The 18,904-nt window shown below is 42.1% G+C and overlaps 1 protein-coding gene across 2 annotated transcripts in view; it reads left to right on the forward strand.

Moving 5' to 3' along the window:
* Positions 1 to 18,904, forward strand: part of dennd2b (DENN domain containing 2B) — a 44,477-nt gene that overhangs the window by 24,514 nt on the left and 1,059 nt on the right. For both annotated transcript variants that reach the window (XM_076155591.1, XM_076155590.1), the window contains exons 5-18: positions 306 to 430; positions 670 to 885; positions 1,158 to 1,254; positions 1,427 to 1,471; positions 2,255 to 2,439; positions 3,302 to 3,411; positions 3,583 to 3,652; positions 5,453 to 5,530; positions 6,430 to 6,570; positions 6,687 to 6,835; positions 15,385 to 15,562; positions 17,156 to 17,197; positions 17,324 to 17,435; positions 18,520 to 18,759. In XM_076155591.1, the coding sequence (XP_076011706.1) occupies positions 306 to 430; positions 670 to 885; positions 1,158 to 1,254; positions 1,427 to 1,471; positions 2,255 to 2,439; positions 3,302 to 3,411; positions 3,583 to 3,652; positions 5,453 to 5,530; positions 6,430 to 6,570; positions 6,687 to 6,835; positions 15,385 to 15,562; positions 17,156 to 17,197; positions 17,324 to 17,435; positions 18,520 to 18,759 (1,788 nt within the window). The remainder of the gene's footprint in view (positions 1 to 305; positions 431 to 669; positions 886 to 1,157; positions 1,255 to 1,426; positions 1,472 to 2,254; positions 2,440 to 3,301; positions 3,412 to 3,582; positions 3,653 to 5,452; positions 5,531 to 6,429; positions 6,571 to 6,686; positions 6,836 to 15,384; positions 15,563 to 17,155; positions 17,198 to 17,323; positions 17,436 to 18,519; positions 18,760 to 18,904) is intronic.

The following is an 18,904-nucleotide window of genomic DNA, read 5'->3' on the forward strand; positions in this document are numbered from 1 at the left end:
GATGACTCACTAGCAGTTGTGTGTTCAGGAGTTTCAGCTGGGCTCACTGGGGCCTGCACTGCCCGTTGCCAACAGTAACTGTGTTGAAAAAGTGGAGTTTACTTCAGGCAACTGGGAGTGACCTTTGACTTACTTTTAATGACACATCCCTTTTCAGACTAACCATAGGAAGGCCTTGTTGTGCTCTTGACACCCTTTAGTGACCTCATGTGCCCTCTTTCCCTCCCTGTGTGTGTGGACTTCTGTTTGCCCTGGAGCTAGTCATATGTTAGAGATGAACTCAATGCTGATATTCATCCCCACAGAGAAGGAGAACCCGTATGAGGATGTGGATCTGAAGCGGAGGAGTTTGGCTCGGAAGTCTTGTCTGATACCACAGAGCAACAGATCCTGGACCAACATGGACAGGAAACTGAATTCTCCACCTCAGGTGAGCTGTGAGAGTGTAAGGATGGAACAGAAAGGACTGATTTGTTCTCTTGTGAATTTCAGTGGACAAAGATCCTCAAATAATCTCACAGCCACGTTTCTCATTTGTGGCACTCCAGGAAACAGTTTGAAATGTTTAGGCAGTGTGATGTTCCACAGAAAGGCTTGTTGGCAGGTTTCTCTCTCTCACTTAAACAGAATGGCTCTTAAAAAAGGACAAATCTCTCCTTCTTTTCCTAGTTGCCTTCCAAGCCCAGTAGCCAGTCCTTGCGCCTCTCTGGTGCCAATGACAGAAAGAGTCATCGGACGTCACAGCTGTCCAAACGCCACAGCCATGATGACATGCTGCTTCTACCCCAGCGGGGTGTAACCTCCTCACATTGTGGCCTACTGGACGATAACCTTTGTGGGACCAGTGAAACCTTGGGCTCACACAGGCACTGGAGGATTCCCAAGGTATAGTATTGGCCCTGTACACATACCTGCTGATATTGTAGAACTCGTGAACCTGTGTTTTCACTTAAGCATGGCATCCCTCAAGGCTCAATTCTTGGCCCTATTGTTTGCTGTTCCTCTTGACAACTTTATTTGCTTTTGTGGTCATTTCAGCAATTTTAATGCTGATGACTCTGCAAACCCTTCTCACAAACCACTTTTGTACACAATATAAATCCCCAACCTACTCACAAGAATGACATTTCCCAATTATGAATTCTTTCTGATTACAGCTGGTCCAGAGAATCAACTCCATTTACTGCACTAAACGTGGGAAGAAGAGGCTGAAGAAGCTCTCCATGTCCAGTGTTGAAAGTGCTGCTCAGAGAGGTAAAGGCTTTTTTCTTCCCTTTATCAACTGTCTGGATAAGTGTGTAAATATTTTCTTTCAGCCACCCACATAGAACTCTCACTGTGTTGCTTTGACATGAACACATGTTTGTGAAATTCCCTTTAACTCGTAGAGAACCTTTTTTTCTGTCTGTCTTATGTCTACCCCTAGATGACAACAGTGAGAGTGAGAGTGACTCTGATGACAGGTTCAAAGGTGAGAGAATACAACATGGAGTTCAACTCACTAAACTTTGGTTCATCAGCGTTAGATTTCCAGGAGTGAGATCCTGTGACAACAACAGACCACAGATATACAACTAAAAGAGCTTCCATATGAACATATTATCTGTAGACCATACAAACATCAATTACTTGTCAACATATCATGACACAAACGTATACGAGTGATATTTATTGATGTTTTCTCTGTTTTGAACACAAGCCATCAGTGGTGTCAGGAAGGTAAAATTGTGTGTATTCGCTTTGTATCAACAACATCTTTTGCCTGTCAGTGTGTATCTTGTGTTATGTTAGTCTAACATATGCAAACTGAACTGTACCGTATGTAGGCTGCTTGCATGGTTAGAAAAATGTGAAAGGACCCTAAATGGCTTTTTCATGATTGCGGTGTTTGAATGTGTTGAATGATGTAAAACTGCCAGAGAGAGAGAAGGAGAAAAGCAGCAACTCTCCACAAGCAGTTACAACAATTAATATTCAAAACTGTTCCCTAACATGACATATTGATTATGTTATAATTGGACCATAGAAACTGGTTTTCCTTCTCATTACAATCAATGATATAAAGTACCTCAAGGTCTTTTTTATTTTCCCTCCACATAAACTTCATCTGGGCTCACATTAGAGTTATTTACTGATGCTTTCTTACTGTCCTGTTCGTTCTTCTTGTAGAATGTTAATAGCCTTAATCTTAACTAATTATATGAAGAGTAAGAGTAAGTACATTTCATTCATATATGTTGCGTGCCCTCTACAGCTCACACCCAGAGGCTGCTGAAATTGCAGTCTATCCTTCGACGGGCCCCGAGCTACCGCACGCTGGAGCTGCAGCTCATTGAGTGGCAGGAGAGGGAACTCTTTGAGTATTTTGTGGTTGTTTCGCTGAAAAAGAAACCCAGCAAGAATTCCTACTCCCCAGAGGTCACATATCAGTTCCCCAAGGTAAAGCCTGACAGCTGTAACTGGATCCTACTGCTCCTCTTGGACACGTTTTACGCCCATTGTAACAGGAAATCTCTGTGAACAGTTGAATTATTTATTTATGGAGTAAAATATCTATAAATACAGGTTTGCACCAAAGATGCACTGAGGGACCAAATCAGTGGTTTAGCCCATGAAGGTCAACGCTCTTAGTTTCAGTTCAGGAGAGCACATATTAACATTTCTTGAGGTCGTAAACCAGCACAGTAAGCATTTAGGCAATGTGCATTTTGTAACAAATATGTGCTCTAATCAGGGCCAGTCTTTGGTGACTGGCTTAAAATCACCAAATTCCTGCACGGTACATGATGCAGCTTGCAAAAAGTTTCATCACACCAGGAAGTACCTGCACATTACTTATGCAGGTGTCAGCGGCTCATTTAGAACAGATATTTTAAAAGCACTGTCAAGAGTGGAAAATACAAGGTTGTTCTCCAATTTTTATGGAATATGAGCAATTTAGTTGTGTCATATTTAGCGTGGAGAGCCTTGGGAGACTGTCACTGCATAAGTTTGACTAGCGATCCATTTATGTGGCACATAAAGAGTGTGAAGTTATTCAAAGACATATTTTGAAATTAATTTAAGAGTTGGTTCAGCAGAAGAGTCCCCTGAGAGAAATGCATCTCTATAAGGGGAAACACCCTCACTGAAAGTTGTTGAGTTGATGAAGATTAGAAGGGCAAACGTTTGATCTTGTATGGCAGAAATGTTAGTTTGGTCATGAAGTGGCCAGACTGAGATCCACAGGGATCTTCATAAAGGAAGATGCAGTGATTTTGATCAGAGAATCAGCTGAATCTTCTCTTCTCTCCTCTTACAGTTAGAGAGGCTCACCAAGCAGATGAGGGAGGCAGAGCAGAGACTTAAAGCCATCCCTCAGTTCTGTTTCCCAGATGCTAAGGACTGGAACCTTGTGTCTGAGTACACCAGGTAGGCAGAGGCAATTTACATTCATTGCTGTTGTGAAGTCATTATTATACACTGCTTGCTGCTCCGCTTTATTCTGTACTTTGTGTGTGTGTGAGAGTCTGTGTGTGAGTGTACTTGTCTACATGTGTGTATGTGTGCCTTTGTACTGATCCCCATTTGTGTTTCCTACAGTGAGACCTTCTCCTTCATGTTGACCGGAGAGGACGGCAGCAGGAGGTTTGGCTACTGCCGACGCCTGCTGGTAAGACAGCGTTCACACCCTGCTGAGCCCTGTGTGTCATGATACACCCTTCTGTTTGAACACGGGATGCCATTTTCCTGCCTGTAGGACCACTGATGCCATTATCCACTGTGGCAGCTGGAAAGAAATGACGTAACACTTTATCAAGCATGAAAATGAATGGAATAAGAGTACACAGACTTCTTACCACTGTGTTAGTATTCTGGAATGTTATGTTGAATAATAATAATTTGGACGATGACGATGATGGACTGATGAACTCAATAGAAAGGAACGATCTCTTACACCAGATAGTTGCTCAGATAGACGTGCATCACTGTGACATCTGTAGTGTGGCTGCTTCATGTATTTACACAAAGATGCCCCAAGGTGGTGGTGGTCACTTTATAGCTGTGACTGTGTGCTGGCGTAGTGAAACATGACTGCAAACACACATGGGAGGTCTGTTTAACTGACCGCCTGAATCAGAATTGAGCATTTTAGAGATCCTTCTATAAAGCGGTCATGAATTGTAGGAATGACTCAAAGACTATGAGCCAATGAAAGTTCTGCCATAGTCAGAACGTGCCTGAGAAGAAAAGTCTTTAAAATGCCTCAAACTGCACTTATGAGGGATTTTTTGTGGTTCTCAACCAAAGACTCTCATTTAGTTTAATGAGAGTTTCTCATGAGCGGAGAGAGACAAAGAGAGACCACGGAGAATCTGAACTTTGTCATTGTGGAGCGTTTCCTCTGTATAATGAGGCTGGAGACTTTGATCTTTTGTTGAGCTTCACATTTAGCTTATGGGTAGAAAGTAGGATTGTGTGGGATTCTGTGTATGCAGTGGTGAGTTTGTTTGCCCTTTGATATGTTTACAGTACTACATTGTGTATGTTCTCTGAGTGTACAGTGTCTTTTACCACCGCCTGTGTACAGCATGTGTGTGTGTAACAGCCGGAGCTCTTGTGAATTCCTTGACCAGTCTAAATCGCTTGAACTTGCTCTCCGTGGTAATGCGGTATAGCTCAGGTCGTCTTGATAGAATCTGCTCTGATTTGCATCTTTTTTAATGAAGATAGAGGAAGAGTTGAGCTTCTCTACTCCTCTAACTGTGTTTCCTCCCTGCTGTCCGTCCAGAGGCTGGCAATAACCGACCATTCCTGAGGAATTGAATCAAGCTCCACATAGTTGATTTAATCATCCATTTGGAAAAGCGGAGGAGAACAAGAGCAGAAAATTGCATACCTAATATGGACAAGTGAATAGGCATTTCTTAAGTGTGTGTGTGTGTCTGAGTGTCTATGGGTGCAGCCTTGGTGGCTCAAAGCATAGGAGTCTTAAGAGGAAGGTAGATATGATCAACAGGGACAGATAAACCACCTGTGTTTAGGAAGTTGATATCCACATGAAAGACTTTCACTTCAGATGACAACCGAGATTGAAATACCACCACTTCAGCATTTCATGTGATTTATCTGCATTATCAGGGGGAAGCTTACACTACAGAAAATCCTCATTATTGTTAGTAAATATAAATTCAACTTATTTAGCCAAATGTTGAGAATTGTAATGATGTTCCATTCAGAAAATGTTAGGGTCTTGATTACTGATTTAGCTAAACTAGAGCTGGTTGACAGTTGCTTGCTGAAGTTTAGTTTACAATACAATTATGGAAATGTACTTATGGAAAGTTTTGGGGAATATAATAACCAAGTAAGTGTAGAAGCCCTGTAATTGTGACGGTGTTCCCTCTGTCTTCATCAGAGCTGATGAAGGGGCGTTCATGTCTAATGGTCTCTCTCTTGTTTTCCCTTCCAGCCAAGCGGGAAAGGCCCTCGCCTTCCGGAGGTGTACTGTGTCATCAGCCGGCTCGGTTGTTTTGACTTGTTCTCCACGGTGAGCTCAGCCTTGCACTTCAGCCACACACGTGCACAGATATACAAAAAACACGCCCAGATAGATACATCATGTGTGTACACAGACGTGTGTGTAATGCCCTCTATATCAAATCCAGATCATTTTATTGTTTTATTGAACACACACCTAGGCTAGCTATAAAAGCTTAATATTTGTTTTACTGTAGAATTTCTTTTATCCCCGGTTTGGGGAAGGGGTCGGGTCTTTCTTAGTAAAAAGGTTCAAGTCCAAGTGAAGTGATTTTTGCTTATGTCAGGTAGGGACTCACGTCAACTGTCAGTCAAATAAGGTCCGAGTTAAGTAAGTGGAGTCCATAATCTACAGTCAGTTGTGTGTGTGTGTTATACATCATGTGACAATTAAGGAAGATGCAAGAGTGTTTGGCTTCATTCTACAAATACTGTATTCTACGATACTGACTAAAACCATAGCGGAAAACGAGAGGAAAGGATTTGAGTGTGAGAGGATGGCTTAATATCAGAGGCAGTCAAGTGTGTATTTTTGTGTGTCTGGGGGGGGGAGCGGGGCAGACAAACAGATAGACAGACAGAGTGGGAGTGGTGATCTCCTATGACCTTGAAAAGGAGTGATTCTCCAATCAACTTTCCAGACGCTTGGAGCAGAAGAGGCAGAAAGGCACATTGGGTGGAATTTTCCAATCAGACAGAAATGGAAAGCTTTTTTTGAGTTCTACACAATTACTTCTGCTGACACACAGATTTCAGAACACCACGGTCACTAACATTGATGATGGTGTTTCGCCTTCTGTAGCTGTCTCTCAAAACAGATTAAACTTTCCACATAATCATATTAATGGATTTCCACACAGACTTGAGGTTTGTCCTCTGTTAAACTGGACTCTTTCCTCCCATGTTCAGATCCTGGATGAGGTGGAGAGGCGGAGAGGCGTCTCTTCAGCGCTCGTCTACCCCTTCATGAGGAGTCTGATGGAATCGCCCTTCCCTGCGCCAGGGAAGACAATCAAAGTGAAGACCTTCCTGCCTGGAGCAGGAAATGAGGTCAGAGCTGCTGTCTGGACAGAACATGAGATTGTTTGGTAGCTTACTTCTGTTCTGTGCTCCATGAATCAGATCTATGTGACTTGTGATGACTGAAATTCCTGTTGTTTGTCCAGGTCATTGAGCTGAGGCGGCCCACTGACTCCAGACTGGAGCATGTGGACTTTGACAGTCTGTTCAGCTGTCTGAGCGTCCGTCAGGTGATACGAGTCTTTGCCTCTCTGCTGCTGGAGCGCAGAGTCATCTTTGTGGCAGATAAACTCAGGTGAGGCACTGAATCAGTCAATGTTTTAGAGAAAAGCTACATTTGGTTCGAGATATCACTTTCAATACGATACAAATTATAGTTGTTGATGTTATTTCACATCACTCATACTAATTTGCCAAATTGTCACAAAATCTTACATTGTTTTCAAGCATTAACCACTATAATCAGATTGAAGTTGGCGTAATTCGAGGTTGTGTACTCCAAGTGACAGTACATCATTTCTGTCTCTTACTAAAATGAGAAGTAGTAGATTAAGTTTGTAGATGAAGCTATTTGAGAAAGCGATCTGCAGGAATATTTCCAATATCAAGCAGGCTGTAAGAATGAAAAGGCTTAAAATAGCAGAGAATTAGATTTGCTGGCAGAAGCCTCTACATCTTTCAGCATTAAGCAGCGAGTCATTCAGTTTATTCTGTGAATAGCTAAGTGTGCATGCACTCAGTGGCCCGACTAAAGTCTGTGGAACATCCAAGACACCAAGATGTTTACATGAGCCAGCGTATCCACTCAACTAATGCACCTCTCTCTTATGCATGTACTCAGCACCTGCATCAGCCTGTATTCTTTCTGAAACATTTTTGAATATGTCTGCATTTTGGCATAATCAGTCACAGGTAGACATTAGTGTTTATACTGGAACTGTTACCAAACATATAATATCAGAACATGCTGCAAAATAATGCAAAATTGACCAACCAAATCATCTAGCCAACATGGGCCTGCACCATCACCTCTTTTAGCCAGAGTAGATTGAGCTAGATTAAGTTCTTGGTCAGACCATGACGTGTGTTTACAGGATCATATCTTGATCTAACTAATGGTGGCGGTCAGACAAATTGCATTGCCGGAATCCTTGTTTCTGGCTGAATCTGCATTTTTGTCTCACAGTGCAAACGATAACTGGAGTAAAGCATGCATGTAAACGGACTAAGTGTCTGTCCTTGAGTCAGTCTGTCTGTCAGTTAGTCAGGCTGCTAGGCCAGTTCTGATATCAGTCCTAAAGTGGGTCGTACAGCTAAGAGAAGATGAGAGTGGGACTGAAAGGGTTGGAAGGAAGGTTAAACAGGTCTCCAAGGACTCAGTGTCCTAGTCTTTCCTCTTGTTACAGAACGCCCCATAAAGAGAGGAGCTTAGAGAGTGCTGGAGAGGAGAGCGGAGTGGGAGGAGGTCTGAGTGGAGAAGTAATCTCTCCATGTATCAGAGCACAGTTTAAACAAACATCAGTGGGGGCAGTGACTGTGAGGGGAAGGAATGCACTTCCTGTGTGCGCGACTCTGCCCTCTGTGATCTGTGGCTCGACTGTCACCGTTTGACTTATGGTGCCACGTTCACTCCCTACGTGTAGCTGCGCTCTCTGCACTGCACAGGCCCCCGAAGATGTAGCCTGAGTCTGAACTGCTCATCAGCAGAGGTGATAATGTCTGGGGGTCACTGGGAATACTGGAGTGTCATAATATAGCAGCCATGACAACGACACGTCACTTCGACAGGTAATCTGAATTGCAAAACAATCATCCAAGGTAGATCCCAATTTATTTAAATGAAGAAAGAATTGTGGTTTATTTATCAATCATGCATGTTCGACATTCATCAAATGCATCATGATATTATTTTAGTTTTTAAGAATTTTACACAACTAAATTGAATCTGTGACAATACTGATGTGAGTCTGAGCCTTACAGCACTAAAGCAAACAACACAACGTATTCAAAAACCATGATACTACTAAAGAAAGGGCTTACATAATAACACTTTTTAAGTGTAACAGAAAACTCAAAATAGCTAAAAAGTTCCATAAAACAGAAAATTACAATGTAGAATTTATAATCCTGTGGTTTAGACACAAAACAACCCTATCACTGTCAGTGTCCTAGATTGCCTTTTACTGTTTGATCTGCTGCTTGTGTGTGTGTGTGTGTGTGTGTGTGTGTGTGTGTGTGTGTGTGTGTGTGTTTAAATGAGCTCACACTCAAACCTCCCCACCCAGAAGCACAATAGTTGTGTAAGTGCACGCTGGTGCGATGTGGTGCGTGTGTTTTGGTTTCTGTTGAAACCAGTGACAGAGGCTCTCTGCCTCTCTGCAGCATTAATTACGTCTTTGATAAAAGGGCTGCTCCCTCTGGAGCTCTGGTACATAATCTATTCTCAAAATAACACAGAACACGATGTATGTTTTCCTTCCCCTGTAATGTATATCCAATATAAGCAGGACCAGAGAGGAAACGCCATGTTGGGCATTGCATTTCTTCTGGGTTCTTCTATTGCTGTGCGCAGCTTTAACTTGTACTCAGTGTTGCTTTAACAGATTCTTTATCAACTTCTGTAAAATATGGATGTTGTTGCCTCTGCATCTTTTACATGAGTGCTCTGCACCAGGGATTGTATGAACAGGAACATCTTGGGAAAATCTGGGAATATGTAAATGTATTTTGCCTCATTGTTCAATGGTAGTTTTTATAATGATCATAATCTTGACAAGTAAAGCAAAACAAGAAACCTGCCCAGGTATCATCTTAAGAAATCAAACTGTGACAGTTGGCTTCATCTTGTGATTCCTTATTCTTGCGCAATAACCGATTGGACACACTTCTGTTAGGCTGGAGCTGGCAGTGACACTTGATTGAGGAAGTTCATGTGGAGATTGCCAAGATGTCATTGGAGTTGGTATAGTTTGATTTGAGGTGATTTATTGCCTTTAACTGCAGCATAATAAAACATTGTGTCAGTGATGTGCATGTAAACGTATTGGTTTACAAATGTTGTTTGAATAACGACGTGTTGTCTGCTGACACATATAAATATCCCCAGACAGGACTAACTGGGTGTGAGGTGATCTTACAGGTTTGTGATTCTTAGAGATGCAGTCAACATGTTGGCTTAAAAAGTCTAGTTTGTAACGTAATAGTAGTTATAAACATTGAATTATTTATTGAAAGATGGAAAGGTCATAGAAAAGTGATGGAAATGTTTTGGAATTTCATTGGAAAATGATCCTGCAACACGGATCATTTCTTTTGAAGTGATCATTCACGGTCCCAGGCCTGTAGGAACCGGCCTGATGTCTCATCAGTTAGATTCATCATGGCTTATGTCACCGTGTAATTGCGTAACCAGCTTTACCTGCAGACGTTTGCAAACAGTTCTCAGGCTGGGTTGCATAATTAAACCAATCATTATATGTTAATGTCTGGATTTTTTTTTTGGAGTGCAGCATTATGGTCCTAATGATGACATACATACAGTACACACTGTGGATCTAAATGACTTTGTTAGGAATCCCACTGTTTCCTTTCCTTCAATTTATTGAGCTTTTGTTTTATGGTCCCATCAAGTGAATTCCAATCTATTCCAAATATATTCTATTAGGAGTTGTGATGAAAGATGTGAGAGAAATGGGGAGTGAGAAAGGGGCTGACTGTGGAGAAACATGAAACAATTCCGTCTGAAAGTGTTTCTCATGGTCTAGGGAGTGAATCTGTCTCACTGTTCTGTCCTCCTGCAGAGCTGCTGTCTGGTGTCTTCATGAACTTCTTTAATTCACTTGGGTCCTCGTCTGTGTGAGCAGTGAATACAAAATCCCTCAGGAATCATTTATGTTTAATCTGGTTTTCATTTATTGTGTAAAAAGAATCAGATTTTGGCTTCTGAAAATCCTGACATTTCAGATTTCATAGATTTTTTTGGAGAATCAAAGATCTTCGAGAATCAAATAGAAAATCTGCGGGCTTGGCAGAGATTGTTTATTTGGATGAAAAAATTCTTTGCCAAATTCTTTGAAAAATTTAAAATCCAATTTGATGGTTTCAGTTTCATTCGATTGATCTTAATCTGGTTCCAGACACACTCTGGCATGAACATGATCCAAACCAATCCTGAACCAACTACAGGCAACCTATTGAATTGGGATTGATCTGGAAGTATAGACAGATTATTTATCTTTATGTGAACTCTACATTTGATTGACCAATGAGCAAAGCCAGTGCTCTCACATGACTGTCGCTGTGTGAAACCAAACCAAGCTGTGAATGCAAAAATTGTGTTTGGTCCCTGATCCTGACCAGAATCAAGGAATCACTGCTTTAAGATTCCCGATGATTACATTTGAGTGATTGATCAGTGAAATGTGAAATATCCTATAGTAATAATCTGTTCTGATGAGAAATGGTATTTAAATGTATTTTCAGCATTTGGAGCTGCAGCATTGTGATCTGCAGTGTCTGGAACACTCAGACAGGTAGAATTGGCAGCTGCTCCTGTTCTAATCAGGGAGTGTGTTCATTTGATTTTGTCCTCCATTACTCTCCAACCCTGTGTAACACGTTCTGCAGCACTGGCATCGAGCCAAAACCGCCTGTAACAACTTAACAGGTTTCCCATGTGGTTTCTAACAGTAAGAGGCAGAATGAAATCCACACACTGTAAACATGTGAAATGTTTCTGTTTTTGTCCATTAGCAGAGCTTGAACAGCTGATTTTTCCATTACTGTTGCTGAGAAGGTTTACACACACGCACACACACACAGACGCTTACGTGTGCAAACACCTACGCACATTCGTCTCTGAGCTCTAGAAAGCTTGATTTACCTGAGACATTATTGTGGCTTTCATAAAAGCATGTATAGAGTTTCCCATCGGGAAGCCATTTCTCAGCGCTAAATGGCTTCTGCTGTTGCCTTCTGTGGAGCCAGAGAGCTGAGGCCGAGCCACGGCCTGGAGATCCTTATAGACAGGAAGTGAGGGAAAACCATTTGGGGGACTATGGGAGCACAGAGCATTTTGCCAGCGGATAAAAATACACAGCGTGCAGCTTATCTTAAAGATCCTGTAGGTCTACATGTTCTCCGCTGTCTTGGTATGATATCTAGGTTTTATTTAGAAACACATGGTTTTGTGAAGCTTGCGGCACAGCTGGTATCTGACAGCTGTGATTCGGTTCGCTCTGACAGTCCCGTTGTCTCTGTTCTGCCTATTGAGTCTCAAACAGCCATCCCAGGACTGAGAGACACAGTGAACTGGTTCAGTCGAGCTGTGAGGCAAGTGGTGATACAGGCTTTTGTCTCCCTCCTTACCCTGAAGAAATGTTTCCCTCCTCCTCTGGGCTTCACAGACTAAGCCTCTCCATCCTTTGTTTCCTGCCCTATCTGCCAGTTCTGCCTCACACACACTAAACCAGGCCTGGCAGACCTACAACAGCTAATATGTCAGGATTAGTTCCCCAACCTCAACCCATAACAGCTCCACTCATACCTCACTTCTGCAGACCTGCTTCTTTCCCTTTCTTTTTCAAAGGATCTCCTGAGGTCAGAATAATCACATTCTAGTACACTTTTATTTCTGTAATCAAATTGATTTAGATTGCTGTCTTAGTAAGGATTAGTCCTTAATTTGCATTCTTCTATAGACCTGCTAATGAAGCAGGCACGTCATAAAACTGACACAAGTTAGACAAAGCATTCTTCTGTTTTGTCTCCTGTCTTATGTCCCGACTAACTGATCAGAATCTCCGCACATACCTGTTTTTTTCATGTATTAGAAGATGTGGCCCTCAACTCTATTACATTCATTACCAGTGATGTAATGCATGGTCACTGGACTTTTCAATGTATCCAGCAAGTGGCAGCATTACCTTAATATTGTATTGTGCCTATTGCACACATGTACATGTGTTGTATGTGTGATCACCTGTGTTGAATGAACTTTTCTTTGAGAAATCTGAAAAACTGTGAAATATTTAAAAGCCCGAAGTCCTGAAAAATGATTGCATAGTTGCTCGGCCTAAGACTGAAGAAGTTAGAAGGCCTAAGGGTGAATGGTGTCTGTAGGTTGACGTATGCTGGAGTAGTTGAGTGCAAAAATAATGTACGGAATAAAAGAGAAGAACAATACCTGTGGAAGCAAAGACAGAATCATCTCTGTCCCTCAGACTGTCATCGTCACAGAGGGGTTTATCCTGATGTGGCTTTTGTTATGACCCATTATCAGAGGCCTGTGTTTTGGTTCCAGATCTGAAGGGAATGTCCCTCTTTATTTCCAAAGTTGAGTGGCAACTCCTGCTAGAGCAGAGTGTTTTTATTGTAAGTTCATTTCGTCCCACGAGTGTGTGGTTGGGGAATGAGTGTAATCGATCCTTTGGTATCAGTAGTGTGTGGGGCTGTGTGTAGCCTGTGGCGAGGGATTCTGAGATCTGTGCCCCATCACTCCCTGTTGGAACATGTGAAACCCAGGAGACAGGATCTGTTAGGTATTATCAAGCCCTCCTCAGGCAAATGGAAATCAGTCAGACCAAAGCAGACTTGCGAGTGCTTTATGTTATGAGTGAACTGCAGGTCCTAAAAAGAATGAGGGCTGTGGTTATTACAGATTGTGGGTTTGCACCAGTGTAATTCTATTTTAGCTTAGCAAGAAAATAGATTTAATGTTGGCAATTTGACTCATGGGAGGTTAACATGTTAAGACACATGTGCAGCAGACGACATGTGAAGTGGAAACATTTGTTCAGTTTCAATCAGTCATTCATTTCAACACATTACTGACCATGGTTCAAAGATCTCCACTGTTCGATGTAATTTACAGCATAATCTCCTCTGAAAAATGAAGGGTATCATTAAAAAACCACATACCAGTATCAGAACCAGTGTTAGTTCCTTATCCATACGGTTTGATGAATTTTAGGATACTACCACTTACTGTATCTGAATTTTAGTAGCCCAGATTTCTTTTGATCCCAAGACATTCCCAGATCCAATGCAATATATAATCCCCCCAGAATATTCTGGGGCGGCCCCGTGGTCTCAGTTGGCTCTGTTTGAGGCGAAGTTCCCTGTTTCAGTTGCTACCCAGAGCTCATGACCGTTGGTGAGAGCTGGAATATTAGGTAACTGATGTATAGAAACATGAAAACATAAATAGATTAGATTTCGTTGTTTTGAAGTGTTCGATTGGATTACATTAATACCTGTGTATTAAAAGTAGGCATCAAATGAAATATTGAAGCATTTTGCTCAGTACCAAAATGGTTTTCACCTCTGTTGTCCTCATGTTGAAGTTGTAATCCGGTGTGACTAAGGTCACGTACAGGGGTGGGACTTCAGAACTGGAAGTGTTTACTTGTGTGTTCTGTCTGCTGTTGATGTGAACAACCACAGACAACATTCCTCATTAAAAGTGTGTATATCTCCAGTGGGGTTCTTTTGCATACCATGTTTGATCCCTGGTCTTGGTTCTGATCCATACTGATTTAGTGGTCGGCAGTGTGTGTGTCTGATTGGACCCATAGTTTATTTTCGCTCTCTTTGTGTACACGGAGTGGACAGTATGCAGAGGACAGAGGGGAGGAGGGTCAGCCACTGTCAACAAGCGAGGGATCGTGAGAAAGACGGGCTGCTATTTGGGATCTCCATGTTATTCCACAGCTGCTGAACTTAGACGGAATTGGTTCGTTTTCACATTGCGTCAACAAGCTTCCAGCATAACTATAGCATCATGTCAGAGTCACGCCATCATTGCAGAGGCGCTGAGGTAGTTTTGTGTCGTCAGTAATGATTCTGGCTCTCTATGAGTGTCTAACACCTCTATGAATGCCTTTTCTTGGGTTCTCCCTTGAGATATGTGGCTTGCGGTGAATGGTGCTACATGTCTTGAGTCTTTCCACTCAAGAGTCTTCCAGCAGTGATTTTGGGTCCCTAGTCCTGTTCTTTCATGTGTCTAAAGTGAAAGTTGTGTTTGAATCCAGCTGCAGGAAGAACAAAGAGACAAATCCAGGGTACATAGCTCCTCTGTGCTGTTATGTTTACCTCCATCAAGGATGCAACGTTGACATCTGTTTTTTGTTTGTTAGCATGAGGACTCAAAAACCTCTCAACTGATTTGATGAAAATGTGGTAGAAGGGTGGGGCAAGATGTAGTGCAGATCCGGATCCAGGGGCAGATCCAAACATTTTAAAAATGATTTCTCAACACTGCATTTTGCAAGAAATCATTTTAGGCCCATTGAACAGACCTCCAGCCCAGCCCAGCACAGGGGGGACGGGGTGTACAGGGATGTGGCAGGTTGCTGTTTGTGGAGTTTCTTGATTTGTTGTGCATGTGTGTTATGTGAGGTGATGAAGTTGTGCTGATAACCCCAAATGCTTATGGATAAATGGAAATGCTTTGTAGTAACAATTAGAGCAGAAACTTGCAGCGACCGCAACTGTGTAGCTGAGATGATGCTGACTCAGCAGCAGGCGAACAATTAAGACAACAGGACATCTTTTTGTCTAATCTTGCCTACTTAGAGGCAGAGAGGCGATTAGAGCTTATTCTAATGAGTTCAATGATTTAAGATGAGAGGGAAGTCAGTGGAGGTTTAGAAGCAGGGATTTTAAAATGTTTAGTTTACATTGGAGCAGGTACACTCCCTCCCCTTTCAGCCTGGAAATAAAACATTTTCCATTATCTGCTGAACCAGCTGCTCTGTTTTGACAGTGTTCAGTTTGATCTGGTGTGGCTGGGTTGAGCGTGTGTGAAAGTGATTGATGTTATGTTGTTGTGTCTCTCCTCTGCAGTACCCTGTCCAGCTGCATGCATGCAGTGGTGGCGCTGCTCTACCCCTTCTCCTGGCAGCACACATTCATCCCCGTGTTGCCAGGCTCCATGTTGGATATTGTCTGCTGTCCCACTCCCTTCCTGGTGGGGCTGCTGTCCAGCTCACTACCAAAGCTCAAAGAGTTGCCTGTAGAAGAGGTGAGTCCACTGTTTCTCCGTGCATTGACCTGTGTGACCTACAGTATGTCTTCCCTGCTCTAAGGCCTCTTTCATACATTGAAATTAAAGATTAAGATTATAGATTAAAATATGATGATGAATATGATGATACTGATCTGATGAAGGGACAGGCACATTTACTCATGGGAGCTCACTGTCACTGTGTGCTGATCTCAGATGGCAGATCATTATGCTATTAAATGGCAGATCATTAAACTATTAAACTGCTATTATCCCTCTGTCTTACTCTGGATAGACTTCATCCATTTTGAACATAATTAATTAAATTTAATTATTGAAATTACTAATGACGTTTTTGCGTGGGCGGTCCATGTTCCAGCTGCAGCCACCTATTCTCAGCAAATTACAACTCTCATTCAAAATAACTTGATTGCAGTTTAATGAAAGATGCAGTTGAAGTCTTAATCCAGATGGGTTGAGCCGCCTGGGTGTCCCTAGCTGTTGTTGCTCAGAACTTAATCAGATACTGAATAGCTTCTAAATTAGCATTCATTTTAAGAACTCTGCTCCTTTTCATGTCTGACTGAGGTATTCTTCTCTTTGGGTATAATATTGTGAATATTTTGTTCTTGGCTGATAAACTCCAGCACAACAGACCCAGAATAATTCCATTATAAATTGGCCAGCTGTTGCTGCATCTGTCTGACTTCCTCTGCCTTTAGTGCAGCTAAGGGAAAGCAGCCAGGTCACTTCCAGCAGTAGGAAAGAATTTCACACTGACAGCCGCATTCTGAAGAGGCCAGCATGAAAGTTTGCTTTCCAAATAGTCTCTAGATTGATCTTTAGTTTTAGACCTGCATGTTAGATTAGTTTCTTTACCCATCATTGTTTTTTCAGTTGAAAATCGAATCAGCGGTAAAATAATAATTTTAATAAAAATCAAGTAACATTTATGAACACATACTCAAGAAAAATACAGATACTCCCCAAGAATTACACCGGGTGATTGAAAACACTCGGTCACACACACACACACACACACACACACACACACACACACACACACACACACACACACACACACACACACACACAGAAAATGGCCTTGTGGTATTGGCAGCTGGTACAGAGTGAGGGATGCACCAGCCAAGGATCTCAGGCTCTGGCTCACATTTTTGCAGTAGAAACCAGCAAACCCATTGCAGCACTGGTTGGTAATTATGTGTATAGTGATTAAATCCAATTATGGTTTAGGAATTATGAAGGTTTCCTCTTATCTTATTAGCATTAGGTGCATTTACTGCTTGTACTAAAAAGTGACTTGTATGGAAAGATCATTTGACTCTGTTAACATTCTCCTGCTAACAGGCTGTCAACAACATCTGCTGTCTGTTTACCACATTTTCATGTTTCTGTTTCACTTCTGAAACACTGCTACACGTTTCATATCTAACATCTTCATGTTGCAGCTTTTTTGAAGATGATGGATATTCACTCGTTTCATGCCAGAGGTTTTGTTTTGCAGAATAAGGGTTAACTGTTTTCTAATATCAATACAGTTGCATACACAAGTTCTCTAAGTCTGATACACTCTTCCCTCCTTTCATTTAGGCTTTAATGGTTGACCTTGGAACCGACCGCTTCATCCGACAGGTTAGTTTATTAACTTGATGATGACTGTAAAGCACGTGGCTCTTTATTGTAATTGCAATCTTTGAATTCAGTCTCCGAACATTGTTGTTTATAAATGCTGACTGCAGTTTTTTCAATTGTTTATAGATGGATGATGAGGCCTCGCTGTTGCCGCGAAAACTTCAGGCAGCTCTTGAGCAAGCGCTGGAGCAGAGGAATGACATCATCAATCAGGACTCTGACAGCGAGTCAGACGAAGGTGAGTAAGTGACAGATTGTCTCTCTGAGCCCCAGCAGATGTTATCCTTGTTAATTAGAACAACAGTTTGTGTTCGCCTATAACAGACCATATCCACACGTTTCTACACACCACTCAGAATGACGTACTGTAGTCCTCTTAAGAAGCTCGTCACAGTGAGTCACCACATCTGACCTGCCAGGCTTTTAGAATGGAGTGTTTCTTTAATGATGTAAGGGAGGGGTCATGGGATACTCATACAGCGATGTCATAACCACAGGCCGGTCATGATCCAGAGCTCGTGACAATAGGTGGTGATGAGGTTTGCAGAGTGTTAAGAGGCTGGGCTACATGTCAGCGCCTTGAACCCTTGAAATGATGCATTGTCCCCTCCAGGTGGGAAGTGAGTTGTTGCCTCGACTGAAGGAGTTCAAGTATCTCAGGATGTGCATAGCATTATTATGATTAAAGCATTTGTGTTTCTCCCAGTTCAAGTCCCTCTGCAAGATAAAAGTTTCCTCAAACCGCTGCATTCTCTGTGGTTACATTTGATCAGCCTCCTGGCGTTCACCATCAGCTCGAGCTAACGGGCAAACCAAAACAACAATTACATGAAAATTAATTCTCAGCTTTATAGATACTACTTGAAACCTCTTTTATACTTTTATTGTGTAGGTTTGGTTATATTTGCTCCTTTAGCTTTCAAACAACCTAGATGGGAGGTAAATACCAAATACCAACAGTAATGTAAAACAGCAAGGGAATGCAGGAAATGAGCAACAACTCATGCAGGAATTGTCCTTTAATGACTCTGGCGAGGTCTCATACTTACAAATTGTGGCAATGCAGCTCTTGTGCAATTCAGTACCATAGTTATTTTCCACAGAGGGAGTTTATCAGTAAATGCAGAGGTGGGAGGCTTTTCACTAGTCGTCAGGTCTGACTATGTATCTGATGAATTTATTGAAATGTCCATAATAAGTACATAATTATGGTTTCTTAGTTTACTGTTCATTTGATTCCTTTGATCTCTTTTGGATACTTCCACTGCAATAGGACTTTATCTTTGAATAAGTCATTAACCAGTACTCCTTTGCATCTACAGAGTACAACTCCTTGAACAGCCTGGTGTCGGAGGCCTTTATCCGCTTCTTCCTGGAGACTATGGGACATTATTCCCTGTTCATCACTCAGGGCGAGCGAGGAGAGCGCGTTTTCCAACGGGAAGCCTTTCGCAAGTCTGTGGCCTCCAAGAGCATCCGTCGATTCCTGGGCGTCTTCATGGAGTCCCAGATGTTTGCAGGATTCATTCAAGATCGTGAGCTAAGGAAGAGCAGAGCAAAAGGTAGACGTGCCTTCCTGAGAGTCACTGGTGTCTGTAAACTTTCCACTCATGCTTTTATAGCCAAGTGTGCAGCTGAATGTTCACTAGTGCTGACCTCTAGTGGGTGAAATTGACATGTTGATGATCACCCTGTTTCCTCGCTGCC

Source organism: Genypterus blacodes, unplaced genomic scaffold (genome assembly GCF_046128005.1).
Source record: "Genypterus blacodes isolate CSIRO-AG114 ecotype Tasmania unplaced genomic scaffold, CSIRO-AGI_Gbla_v1 ptg000067l_1, whole genome shotgun sequence".
Taxonomy (NCBI): Eukaryota; Metazoa; Chordata; class Actinopteri; order Ophidiiformes; family Ophidiidae; genus Genypterus; species Genypterus blacodes.